Source organism: Thermobia domestica, chromosome 8 (assembly GCF_964235325.1).
Source record: "Thermobia domestica chromosome 8, izTheDome1.hap1.1, whole genome shotgun sequence".
Classification (NCBI taxonomy): domain Eukaryota; kingdom Metazoa; phylum Arthropoda; class Insecta; order Zygentoma; family Lepismatidae; genus Thermobia; species Thermobia domestica.
Genome location: NC_137461.1, coordinates 208,285,263 through 208,299,548, shown reverse-complemented (window position 1 = coordinate 208,299,548; position 14,286 = coordinate 208,285,263). Strand labels below are relative to the sequence as shown.

General features: G+C 32.2%; 1 protein-coding gene across 4 annotated transcripts in view; it reads left to right on the top strand.

Moving 5' to 3' along the window:
- Positions 1–14,286, top strand: part of LOC145693429 (serine protease inhibitor 88Ea-like) — a 124,819-nt gene that overhangs the window by 104,021 nt on the left and 6,512 nt on the right. For all 4 annotated transcript variants that reach the window (XM_081769417.1, XM_081769414.1, XM_081769415.1 and 1 more), the window contains exons 2-4: positions 2,060–2,677; positions 5,156–5,291; positions 13,119–13,345. In XM_081769417.1, the coding sequence (XP_081625543.1) occupies positions 2,081–2,677; positions 5,156–5,291; positions 13,119–13,345 (960 nt within the window). In that variant the 5' untranslated portion in view covers positions 2,060–2,080. The remainder of the gene's footprint in view (positions 1–2,059; positions 2,678–5,155; positions 5,292–13,118; positions 13,346–14,286) is intronic.

Genomic DNA, 14,286 nt, shown 5'->3' with positions numbered 1-14,286 from the left:
GTTGTGCTACGTGTACTTTTAGTAGAGACTGCTTGACCATTAGAAATACCTGTAAATCTGTTTTTTGAATTATCTTATAAGTACAAAGTTCTTATAGTTTATTTTTGAGTCACAGATTGTAAATTTCTCAAATCTACGCGAGACCATAAACTTGACCTGCAACTTCTTTTATCTTATTGAAATACAGACACTACTCTGTGCTAAATGGTTACCAAACAATGAAGAAAGAAAAAAAAAAGAGTAAAATTCTTAACATTATATCAAATGAACACGATGATGATTATGATCTGTCAAATCGGATGAACACGACGATGATGATTGTCATCTATCCCCTCTCGTACATTATATCTAGGTATGCAATAGATTTCAAACGTCCGGCTACTGTAATTATCCTCTGCTAGTTCTTTATTCGTATTTCATTTTATATATGGTTTTATAGACTGTTTAAAAATAAAATCACTAGCGTGGAATAAAATCCTTCCAAGTAATAATTGTAACAAATGTAATTCTTCTGCAAACTGTGCAATTGCGGATTTTACATTTGCTTAACAAAATTTGAAAGTTTATTATATAATTTTATTCCTATATGATGTATCGAGTTTTGGGTTTTATTAATGTAACGTTTTATATATGGATATGATCTATGATTCTTATATTCTGTTGATGTACAGTAAGTCGGAATGTAATTTACCGTATTAACCCAAAGTATGTGGATTTTAACGCTTCAAATATCAAGATCTTACTAAGTTTCCGAATGAAATATACTTTCGTACTGTTTTCTCAATAAGCCCAGGTTCCTTCCAGGTTGTTTGAATCTATCAATCCCAAAAAATTGTATTAGATACCTGTACTAGTTCCCCATCTAAATTTATTTCATGGATATTTACAGAATTTTGTTTTCTGATATTGAAGTTTATTATTATTTTCGCTGTATTTATGTTGAATTTGTTCACTTTTACCAGTTTCGTGAGTTTAGTTGTCAAGTTATCAAATGTTTGTACTTCAAAACAAGAATTATTTGAAATTTCAGCCAGAATCCATATGTCGTCAATGAAAAGTTTTGAGAGCTTTATAAGTAGGAAGGTCATCAATATGTAATGTAAGAAACAGTGTAGGACCTGATATTGATCCGTATGGACTCCCTGTTTAATGTCTCTTACTATCTGCGACTTGATTGTCCCTACTTCAACACAATGTGCTCGATTAATCAAATAGATTTAGAACTATAAAGTAACATGTTCTGTAATTCTATAATTATGCATTTTATACAGTACAATTTCGTGGTCAAAAGTTTTTGTCAGATCCAGAAAAATTCTATATATTTTATTTCTATTTTCTACTGCTTTATATGTATCATGTATATATGACATAGATACTTGTGTCAGATATTTTTTATCGTTTACTACCTAGATGCAATATTAACAGTTTACAGTTTAGTATCTGGAAAATTTAAATGTGATTTTAAAAAACAAAACTTTATAGTTGCTTGTTCAATTTTGCATTAACTGCTTGGTATAATATCTTAATAGTTTAATACACACATACACAAACATATATATATATATATATATATATATATATATATATATATATATATATATATATATATATATATATAATATAAAAGGTAAGACTTCCAGAAGGAAACCGACGAACTTTGTACACGTTCCTTACATCAAAGCTAGAATACAAGTTACTTTGCATTTGCTGAAAAATATGTAGTTACGGACGTATAAACATGTGAATATACTATAGTATCAGTCAGTTTAATAAATAATGTACTACATGGACGCAAAAGTTTGCGCTTACAACTCCACAACTATGTATCACTCAACAAGGTAATTCTTGTTTTGATGTAATCAACATAAGTGGAAAGTTTGAGTTTCCTCTTGGAACAGTCTGTATGTGGGATATTCGAGCTTAATATTCAGTTAATTAAAGTTTAAAATGTAATTAGTTTTATCATTACGTGATTCACAATATTTTAATGTTATTTGAATCTAATAATATTGTTCAAATGTATTTTTGTACGCCCTAATGTTAATCCTTTATCTTTCAGGTACTTCTACATCTACAAAAAATGAAGTGGTACACGCAGTTGATACTTGTTTTATTAGCAGTTAGTATCCCAAGTTCCATAGGACAATGTTTAACATCAGATGATGCAAAAAAGAACACTAACCCAAGTGCACAGTTAGCCCTGTATTCAGGACAGCAAGCCTTCAGTTTAGATCTGTTAAAAACTATAGTACAAGACTCTCCAAATGGAAACATCTTCTTTTCCCCTTACAGCACTTATTATGCATTGCTATTAGCCTATTTTGGTTCCGCTGGAACAACTGAATCAAAACTACAGTCGGCACTCCATCTAAATGAGTTGGATAAGCTTGGAGCAATGCAAGCCTACAGACTTGAGAAATTTTTCTTAAGAATGCGAGCTATGAATAGCACGGGTTATGAACTTATTGTGTCAAATAGATTATACTTCCAGAATGACACAAAACTTCGTGATTGTATGGAGCATTTGTTTGAGGAAGAAATTGAGAAGTTAGATTTTGTTGGTGCTCCTGAGGAATCTCGCCTCTCTATTAACCAATGGGTAGAGCAACAAACCAAAAACAGAATCAAGGATCTTATTCCGGCTGGTAAAATTACACCAAATACAAATCTTGTCTTGGTAAGTATATCAGTTTTATTTTTTAAATATTTTCTTACAGATTCAATATTCTGTTTCAGGTTAATTTCATTGTTCACGTTTATATGTAATTCTTCGTTAATGTCCAAAAACATGCTTATTTTGTATATAGTGAGATCTTTACTCTGTAATTTAATAATAATAACAGTACCGCAAGTTGTATTTTTTTTTTCGTAACGACCCAAGATGGTATTTGTAAGCCTGATTTTGAAAATTTCGATTTTTCCACACTTACATAGGCAACCTGCCTCACTGACCATAAAAAATTATTGTTCACAGCACAGCAGAACAATCAAAATAGCCTAATGTGCCTTTAAAAAATGCCATTTCGACAAAACCATGCTTTCAATATGCCCGCAAATAGTTTCGCCACATTTTCTCGTCATTCCGACCACTATGCGTCGTCTTAAATTGTTAGGTTAGAGAATAAGTGAAGGCAGGAAAAAGTTTACGATATCAATGGATGAATTATTTTTTAAAAATCTGTTTATTACATATGGTGAAAATTCGATTTGAATATGGAACAGATCTTATTCCAGAACAAGTGAGGACTTTAGAAGAGTTTATATTGATTTAGAAATAAGACGTTTATTTGATGGTTTTTGAGGCAAGCATTACGAATAAAATCGCCTTAAATATTTCGTGTGGAGTATTGCACTGTACAGAAATGATATGTAGGCTTACAAAAGAGAACAGACTGAAGACATTCGAAAAGTGGATATAGAGAAGAATGGAGAAAATTGCCTGTGTAAAGCAGTAAAAGAGGAAATGTTAGAGGCAGTTAAGCAGAGAATAATAATAATAATAATCGAAGGTAGTTAATAATAGAGGAAACGAGCTTTCGAGGCATTAAAACAAACATCTTTCCGGAGGAAATGCTCATTGTTTTCTATATAAACTGAAAGAATATTTCGAACAAGCTTAGTTCTTCTACATGCTGCAATAAAACTGAGATGTCTTGTAATTCCTAAAATCAATTTTTCTCAATTATTGAGTTCCTTTAAACACAATTTACTCACGCATGTCACTAATATACCATACAGAGGCTGTTTAATATGTCCTATACCTCATATAACACATGAGCACTTTCTCCTGTAAGTTGTTAGTTTATTTATAATTATATACGTACTCTGTACGATTTCAAATTTTAAAGTACTATTTAGGAATATCTTTTTCTCTGTAGTAGAGTGCATCGTAGTAGAAGGTAAAAGAAAGATGGGAAAAACATTGTATTAGTATATATAAAGATAGCACTTGAGAACTGAAGTGCGTAAGAGCTTTTCACTTAATGTTACCTTTTGATTTTAACCTTAATGGTGACAGAAAATTTCCGATAACGATGAGTATAAACATTATATGGGCTATGCTACATTCATAAGAGGAAAAATACATATAAGAACCTCAGTAAAGTACAGCAATACAAGAAAATATAAAATAAGTTAATATAAATAATATAGACGCAGATTAAATTTTATATAACCTTAGTTTGGATTCAAAATAGAGTGTAAGTGTTCAATAAAATGAAAGTTCCCATGAATTAACTAATTTATTATTATAAGTGAGAGGATTGCAGTAATACTTCTAATATACTGGCAGTTTATCATACCAGTACTTCATGGGTAGTAATAGCGTAATCCAGTTTTCTTTTTCCTTCAATATATTGGATCTACTACGGACTGTAAGAACATGTAAGCTCTGCTACAGGCTTGAACATTAGAGTATTTTAATAAATATATGTAAGTTGAGTTTAAAATTCAGTGTACTTCAAAAAAGTACAGAGGCACAGAAGATTTAACAATTTGAATTTACTGAATAGTTTCCTGTTTTAAGTTTCACAATTTATATATATATTAACGGCAAATATTATGATCCTTCTAACATATTTTCAATAAATATCTAGAAACAAAAATAAGCATACACTAAACAAATGTTGTTACTTTTTTCGTGAGAAACTACTTGATTATTTGCTGAATATAAGTGGACCAGTTTCGTATGATCTAGTGCTTGGCTTCCTTTCATGTGTACTTTTCCATTTGATTACCGCTAAATGGCAACAAGTTCTAGTTGGTTATATTACTGCTGTAGAATTGTAGTAATAATTTCTTTATCAACTTAACATTAAAGCTAGATTCTTTATCAACTTAACATTAATGCTAGAATAATAGTAGAATAATATAGTTCTAAATCCTTTATATAATTATTGCCTCAGTAACTTTCAGATATTTTTGTTCTTGTTCTCCTAGTAACATGGAATGTTAAGAATTAAAGTCAGAACTTTCTTGTTTGGTATTTCATATTGTCTCAATCTAACTTGCTCATCGATTTAGCTTGATGAATATGTTTCAATTATTAATATCTAGAAGTGTTGTATTCAGGCTGACGTTAAAAGTGAGACATTAGAATGTATATTAAAATAGATAATGAAAAAGAAAATATACTAATATTTTTATCTCTTTTAAGGTTAATAGTGCGTACTTCAAAGGGCTTTGGCAGTCTAAGTTTCAACCTCAATCTACTCGTCAAGATTTGTTTTATATATCTCCAACAGAACAAGCATTTGTAACCATGATGCGTCAGAAGGGACATTTTAATCATTGTAAGTATTTATCACATTTTATGTTAGACATCATCCAACACAAATCTGGAAAAATAATTTATTTCGTTCAGCTTAATTCTGTACGCTTTTTTACAATTAACTAGTCTAAGATTAAAATAATTATTACGTATAGGAGAGTCAGGTATATTTGAAGTTCCGAAGTTTTGTAATATAACATTGTGTAAGATTTCTAATAAGTATTTGAAATCTTATCTAAAATGATTTAAACTTATTTATAGTTCGGCAAATAATTAAATTCTCAATTTCTATTGCTTTGAAGCTGAAAGGTAATGTTTCTTTTACTAAATTCTTTCGGCAAACTGCCTTAGTTATAAAGTAAAGTAATTAATTTATTACTTAGTTATTGAAAACAAAAACAAAGATTGCCTTTAATGGTAGCCATACAACAGTATACATACAGTTACATACAGTATATTTAAATGCTCTCTGCTTACATACAGTATATTTAAATGAATGATTCTAACTGGTTACAAAAAGTGGAATAAAGGGAAGGACATCAACAAACATTAATTGGTTTAAAAGAAAAAAAAATGTTCCGATTCGCATTCACTCTTCTCGATCGGGAAGAGCAATTACCACAAGGAGTTGGGTTGAATTTTCAACCTCTCAATAAATCTTCATGAAACACTATCATTGCGAAAGTCCTTCACGTTCCCTGTTTATTTTCGTAAGACATGTTCTATTCTTTTTTGAGGGAAGTAGGTACCTTTACATTTTAATAAGAAAACGTTTAGTAACTTCAGATATTCTAATAACACACTCAGGAATTCAAATAATGGTTCTTTTCGCAGGTTTTTGCAATTCCTGATTACTACTTGTACTTCCAAATTTTTTACTTTCCCCAGGAATCTTGGTCATGGAAGGTGGAAACAGGAGACAGAAAAATAAGAACATCAGGGAAAAATAAAAGGAACGTATTTGCTACGGTAGACCAGTACTGGAACACACATTGCCGCAAACATTGATCACACATCAAATGATTATGAACACATGGTGGACGGTGGATTGAGTTATTGCATAGTTAATCAGCCCATACTTTTTTCTTCGCGGAAGATTATTAACTCATGTCGATATTATTATTATTATGGTAGTGTTGTGCTTATTTTACAAATTTCACTTGTTTGAAAAATTTGTTTATTCGTAAAAAAAAAAAAAAAAAAAAAAAAACTAAGTTAATCTTAGACAAGGGATGGCTAAGTGATAAATGGAGAGCAGTAATTACAGAAATAAAGAAAAAGAAAATTGCACAACTTTGGCATAATAATAAAATTAACAAAAATGAATTGGCAATTCCCGACCAAAGAACAAAAGAATACTCAAATTAATCCCGCCATAACATAATCCGCGTGTCTATCATTTAATTTGTGAGATTCATATTTGTGATAAGGCGTGCTCCAACATTATTCTACCCTGGTAAGTCCGTTACTTTTATTTTTACCTGATGCTTCTATTTTATCTGTCTTCCCTTTTTATCCTCCTCATACTTCAGGGAAGAGTCGAAAGCTCAGAAGCAAAAGTGGTATTGAGGAATTGCATAAACCTGGAAATAGAATGACTCTAGTAACTTGTTTGGAAATCTTGAGAAAGTAATAATTAATAGAAACTATGAAAATAAAATGACCTTCATGCGTCACGATCTGTAAGCTATTCCGAAACTATTTCGGCAGACGCTATTATCATTTCTTATTGTCTGAATTTTTGTGCTTATAGTATTTACATCCTTACTTTATATGTTGCTCTTCTCTCTTAAAATTGAACTGTTCTGTTAAATGCATAAAATAGTTCCACCAAATATTTGACACCGTAACTTGAGTATTTATTAACTCTCTTCTTCTCTGTCTCACTTGTATTGCGAATTTTCGTTACTATTATGTTAACTTGTAGAATTGTTCCACTAAATATTAATGATTAAATACTGTAAAGTTCAGAAAGAAAAATGTGAAACATATACATGATAGGGTAATGCTAACATACTTTTATCCTATAACTACCACAGAATTATGTTCTAGGCATCTGATGTTAGTTGCCGGGCCATAAAACTTCAAGTAAATTCGGCGCAAAGCACAATCTTGAAATTTTAGTGTGGAGTATTTGAGACATCACTGACTAGTGTAAATTTACCAATTCTGGAGCTAGGAATCGTAGATGCAGAATTTTGGTTTAAAAAATGATCAAGTTTTGGAAAAATTATGCAAGTTTCAAATGTAAACGTTCATACAAGCAGTACTAAAATTAATTACATTATATGTAAAAACTCAAAATTATCTGCTGTATGAAAGTTTGACTGAAACAAACCTTAGAACATAGTGTTGTTATAGGCACAATTCCAGAAAATGTTAAACTGATTACATTTAACACTTTCAGAGCCTTTTTATTAAGGCTGCATCTCCGGTCATTAAATAAGGCTCGTGGCTATATGGTTGCATACGCCTTCGGCGCTGGAGATCCAGGTTGAATTCCCGGGGGAGTTCATGTGGTTTGGATTCCACCTTGAGCTATTGATCCACTCTCATAGCCTCTGTGTTAAACGGGACGCTAATGTCCAAATCAACGGTTGGTCAGTTTGATGTTCCTGTCTTTCTTTACTTTCTGTTCAATAGTTTTCGCCTAACTGGGACTGCACTGATGCGAAAGTAGTGTAATGCCACACACGCTCAGGGTTTCTTGTCTAATTATTATAGAAATAAAATGGGAAAGGAGATAAAAAAATATTTAAAAAATGCGAAAAGGTAATGACATTGAAAAAAAAGGGCAAGAAGGGTGCTTGCATTGGAAAAGAAATGCAGAAAGTGCAACCAAAACAGACTTAGGGTGTTTGTTTAATGTTTTCTTTTCAAAACCAGCTAACTTCGATATTTTAGTTAGATAAGGTGCAGTACCTAAAATGCCAAGCTTTACTCATTAATTATTGTAAATTTTATTTTCTATATACTTATTATAATATGCATAATTAAAGGTTAATTTCCGTTTTTTGGAACTATTGTTTGTTGTGAAAATTGCCAATTATACTACTGTATAACTATGCTATGCTATTTTTTTAAAATATTTATCTTAATTGCCTCCGTCTAAATTCAATTCTAAATTTGTTTGTTCTAGTAATATACAGATCATAAAGGTTTGTTTCCACAAACGATGGATTTTTTTTTTTTTTTTTTATAAAACCTGTACATCTTTAATTCTTTTGTTGTGACATATCTAGATATTTTGATAATCCAGGTACTGTTACATCTGCTCCATTTTGCAGTCCCCAACATGTTCCTAATTCTGGTCTCAATATTTTTTTTTCTTCTCGTGCCAATATATAGTTTATTACATTCGCAACTGGCTTCATATTCACTTAAATAGACAAAATAGCTTTTAACTGAGAGATTTCTCTATATCTTTTTAAAGAATTTAATTGAAGTTTTGAAATCAAATGTACAAAACTATAGAAAATCAAATGCTCGGAAGTATTGGTACCTCAATCTTCCAGAGTCGACTATTTAGATCAACATTCTATTAAAGGCATACACATATACAGAATGGGCAGAAATTAGCTCCCTGTTGAAAATTGTGTATAACGTTTTCAATATTAACCAATTTTCATGAAACAAAAAGCATTTTGTTCCTTACAATGGTAGAGTATATTGTTGCTTACAATGGTATGTCAATTATGTCATGGACCAATGGTAGAGTGGCAGACCATGGCGTAATGTCTAACCTTGCGTGACGGGGCTCAGCTCGCATCTAGATACTAAGTATGGCAGTCAGTGATACAAGTGGCAAAGTGTGAAAAAGTCATGCTTCGATAAACGCAAAGACTGTAAGAAATTGCCATTTGAAGCTAATATACAGGCTCTGTAGCAGATATTAAGCGACACAATCATCCCTCAACATCCAGGATGAAAACAAAATAAATAAATACATAAATAAATAAAATAAAAAGAAAAAAATGTGCAAGTGTTTCAGGAAATGTTCACTTGAAATCCTCAGATATCACAAAGACAGGCATCTCGTGAAAATCGTTTAACTCAACACAATTCGAACTGGTCTGAAGGAAAAATTGAGTTTTTGTTAATTCAAACTGCATTTGTGTCAAGAACTATGTCCAAAAGACTGTGATTATCGGTTGGAGTATGGGAAGAAGATGGTAATATCAGTGGTCAGATGAAGCCGTGTTTTATGTTGGGGGGGGGGGGGAAGGATGTTAATCGGCACTGGGCAGGAGGGTATCCGAAGGTGCTTGTTGAAGAAAGCTAATATCACTCAGAGATCACAGTGATGTGGTATTGATATCCATGAAAGTTGTGGGTCTACGTCATTCGGGACATAGTACATGCAGAACGGTATCTTGCTATGCTGGATGATAATGTTCACGGTATATATCCACGGGAACAGTTGCAGCGATCTGATCTTTATGCAAAATAGAGCCCCATCTCATTTCGCACGTCCTATCCATGCGTGACTCAACGCCCGTTTTCCAGGACGCTGGTTAGGACGACGTGGCCCACTTAAATGACCAGCAAGGAGTCCTGACCTAACGCCCTATGACTTCTCCCGGGATGAACGAAAGAGAAAATTTACCACACACAACCAGAAACTCGTGATGAATTGGGGAGGCAACTCACTAAGTTCTCGCAAAAGTACCGCTGAAGCATTTACAGAAGTCTGTTTGTCGCAAACATTCCAAACTATTTACGCAAGCTGAAGTGGACAATGGTGGTGCTTATGTGGAATTTTAGCAATGCATAACAATTCTACCATAGTAAGGAATAAAAGTCTTTGTGTCATGAATATTTGTGAAGTATTAAAAAAATATAGACATTTTTCAATAGGGAGTTTATTCTCATCCAATTATATAAACCAAAAACAGGTCTACTGAAAAATGTGTATTATTCTCTCTTTTGACCAAGATTGACGTACAATTTCCGAAAAGCAACAATATTGGATAACAAAACATCAATAAATTTGATTTCAAATTTCCAATTAAATTTTAGTAAAGTTCAGAGAAAACTCCTCTGTTATGAGATTTTAGTAGACAGTTTGGTCTGCTTGTGTATATACGAAGCTAGTTGTGAATATGATCAATTACATATTTGTATAAGAAGAAATATTGAGTCCAAGATTATGAAACATGTTAGTGATGCAAAATGAAGGAGCCACAACAGTATCTGGATTATCAAGCATTTTAAATACGTTATAACATAGAATAAAAGATGTGAAGGTTTTACAGAAAACTGCATCGTTTGTAGAAATAAAAGTTTAAGAATTTTATTTTAATAGAACAGAATTTGGAATTGAATTTAGACAGAAGTAATTGAAATTAACAATAGGATAGCATAATCCACACGTTTCGGTACAAACAATATTTCTTAAAAAGAAAGAAATAAAAATTTGATCCCGTAAATTTAACATTATGTGTAGAAAATTAAATCTACAGTAAGAATGAAAATATATTGTAGTTAACATCTCAAATACTTCACACCAAATTTTCAAAAACATGGTTTACACCAAATTAACTTAATATTTATGGTCTGGCAACTGACATTCGATGGCCAGAACATAATTCTGTGGTAGGTGTAGGAGAAAAATATGTACATAATGCCATACATATGTTTAATGTGTTTTGTTTTAATTTGACAGTAGCTAATATTTAATATTATTAAAACAATTTTACACAATTACGACAATAGTAACGAGAGTTGACAATACAAGTGAGAAGACAAGAAAGAGGAATATGAATAATTACTCAATATATAGTGTTTAATATTTAGTGGAACAACTTCATGGAGTCCCTATTTAGCAGAATAGTACAATTTAAAGGAAACTAACATGTGAAGTAAGTAGACGAATACTATAAGACAAAGATTTACCAATTTATATATATATATATATATATATATATATATATATATATATATATATATATATATAATATAAAATCTCTCTGACGCTGTCGTTTTGGAATAGATTAAAGGTAATGACGCACTAAGAAAAGCACTTTGTTTTCATGATGAGTAGCATCCGTCAATTGCGAACTCTGACTTAATAAAATAGAAATTTGATTTAATTATTACATTGGCTTCTGTAATTAATACATTGTTCTTAAGTATTAATGTACTGAGGCGTAACTCTAAAACTAACCCGATCCAATTTATTGAAGGCTTTAATTCTGTTAACGTGGTAACCAGTCAATCAAGTTCAAAATAGGTAGCAATTTTGAGTTACCGATTTTAGTAAGGCTGCCACCTGGAGCTGTGATTAACTTTTGAGAGTATACACATTTCCACAACCAAAAATATTCACCGAAACTACATCTTACTCGGGCTATTATTAAAAAGTATTAAATTCCATATTTTGTCATTAAGAGTAGAAGTGTATTTTAGAAAAAAAAATCTTGATCAAATAAATTTAAGATATTCAATCATATAGGTAGGGGGCGCGGTGACTCTGTGGTAGAGCGTTCACCTCCGGTGCTTGGGGTCCCTGATTCGATCCTACCTCGCGCCGTGTGGACTTTGTGGTGGACAAACACCGTGCTCATGGGTTTTCTCGGGGTTCTCCCGTTTCCTCCCACTTCCTTCATTCTACTATTTCATTCATTTCTCATTATCACAGTCTCCTGTAGCCTAACCGGCATAACCGTGGGACGTAAAACTCAAATATTTCATTTCATTTCAATCATATAGGCAGAAGAATGGAATGTAAGCTATGACTGTTACCTCGTTTTCTTGTAGAATATAAATGAAATAAAATTCTTTATTTCTTGTCTCAGTGTTAAACCTATATGTCAACGGAACGAATGGTGTTGAGAAGTGTATGAAATAAAAGGAAACAAGAGAACTTCAAAAATGCCAATGATACAATGTTGTCTATCACAAACTACTTCCTCGATCTGACTCAACAGTTACCACCACACAAAACTGAAACATATTTTGAAGCTAACTGTAAATTTTTCTGCTATATTACATTGCTAAATTCTTTTAGGTTTTCGTATGTGATTGTAAATTTTAACAGATTCCGTTTCATAGACTTACGATATCATAAAGCGTGCCACAACTATCTATGATTGAAAGCTCTTTCTGGTTTTTAAAACTTTCTTGTTAGAAATTTACATTTTTTATCATAACATTAAATATGTATTTTGTACTGTGGTTGAAACAAAGATAAACTAATATTTTCCTCTTGATACAAAAGTCTGTTTCGTCATATCAAATTACGATGTTGATAATATAGCTATGAATATAGGAATCAGATATTTGTTTTTGATTGTGCTCTTGTGAGCTTTATTTATGTATATATTTCTTTATTTAATCTTTGCGCAGTTTTATGATGCAAAAGTGGAACATATGCATGACAGATTATGAGAATGGACGCAACTAAACTGATTGCAAATTGGCGTTGACGTTTTTGTTCTTGTTTAAATTAACGGGATTGTGGCAACCATATTCTTTTTCGAAGCTATTAATAAATTGTACTAAGGGAATTAAAGCATACCATTGAAATCTTAGAATACATCATTTTTTCTTAATTTTTATCTTTGATCTCTATCTTGAGTTCGACTGAATTTTCTTTTGGGGTATAATGTATCTTTCAAGTTTCAGAGCTACATTAAATAGATCTACAGCTGAATGTGATATCTGAACCACATGGGTATTCTTTAGGCGTCCTTTAGCAAAAAGGATATCACTAACCATTTACCATGGAGGAGTTTTGAGTATGCCATATATACACTTTAGTTTCTTCAATAATAGATTGAAAATGTGTCTTTCAGTATTTTATTTATGGACCCGAAATTTACTTGTCACTTCTCTGTTCATATTTCAGTGGTTTCAGAAACTTTAGGTGCCCATGTTCTGGAGCTACCATACAAAGGAGAGGACGTAAGCATGATCATTTTGTTGCCTCCATTTGCCAAAAAAGATGGTGTTGAAGCCGTTATTCAGCAGTTAACACCAGAAAACCTGCAAGAAGCTATGGATACTATGATCGCACGACCAGTCGAAGTATCGTTCCCCAAATTTTCAACTGAACAATCTATTGAACTCACACCGGTAAGTTTAAACTTAAGAATAGTTTTACCAAATCAGTACGGATTTAAGTGTTTTAGCACAATTGTGTAAATGTCATGTTTAAAAGTGAAACGTTTCTATGTTCACGTAGTATACACAGTGCGGAAATTAGGAAATGAAATTGATTTTTTCTGCGAAGTTAGTTGTGGCATGGAAATTTTTCATAATAAAAGAGTCTAATGTGTGATCTTGGGAACAGCGCAGAAGTAGTGGTCCGCTAGGCGCAAATGGGACACGTATGGGCTGGTGTTGCGATACCTAGTCATCGTTTTAATACTGGAACAAAACATGAATATCAAGCTGTGTGCGCGCGTCTAGAGAAAACTAGAGCTTAAACATTAAGATGTTGAAAAAGGTTTTAGGGACAATTGCTTATCTTGTTAGCGTATTTATGAATCTTACAAGAGATTCATTGCTGGCAGAGAGTTTGTGGAAGATGATCATCCAGGTAAAAGCAGGATTTTCAGAAGAGCTGAAAAGATTAACAAAATTCGAGATGTTATTTTGAATGACCGAATAACAATTTTGAGATATCAGACTTTGCCAAATAAAAGAGTATTAAAGAAACGGACGCTGGAATAGGAATGGGAAACAGTGCCCTAGCATACAACGTAGTGATTGTTCGGTTCAGTGATTTGCTCAGAAATGTGTTCGAGTGTTTCTACACCCATATACTCGTCAGAGCTGTCTCCGTGTGATTACTTTCTTTTCCTCAAATTGAAAGCCGCTGTAAGGTTGCTATTTTGACGATGTTTCCAGCATCCAGAAAATGATGATGAGGATCTTGGAATATTGTTACAGTTCAAGACTTCCAGAAACCTGTACCGTGCATATGACATAAGAAACGTCTAACGCTGTGTGTGGACAAAGAAGGTTCCTACTTTGAATAATGAGACAATTTGATTCCATTTATTATTATTATT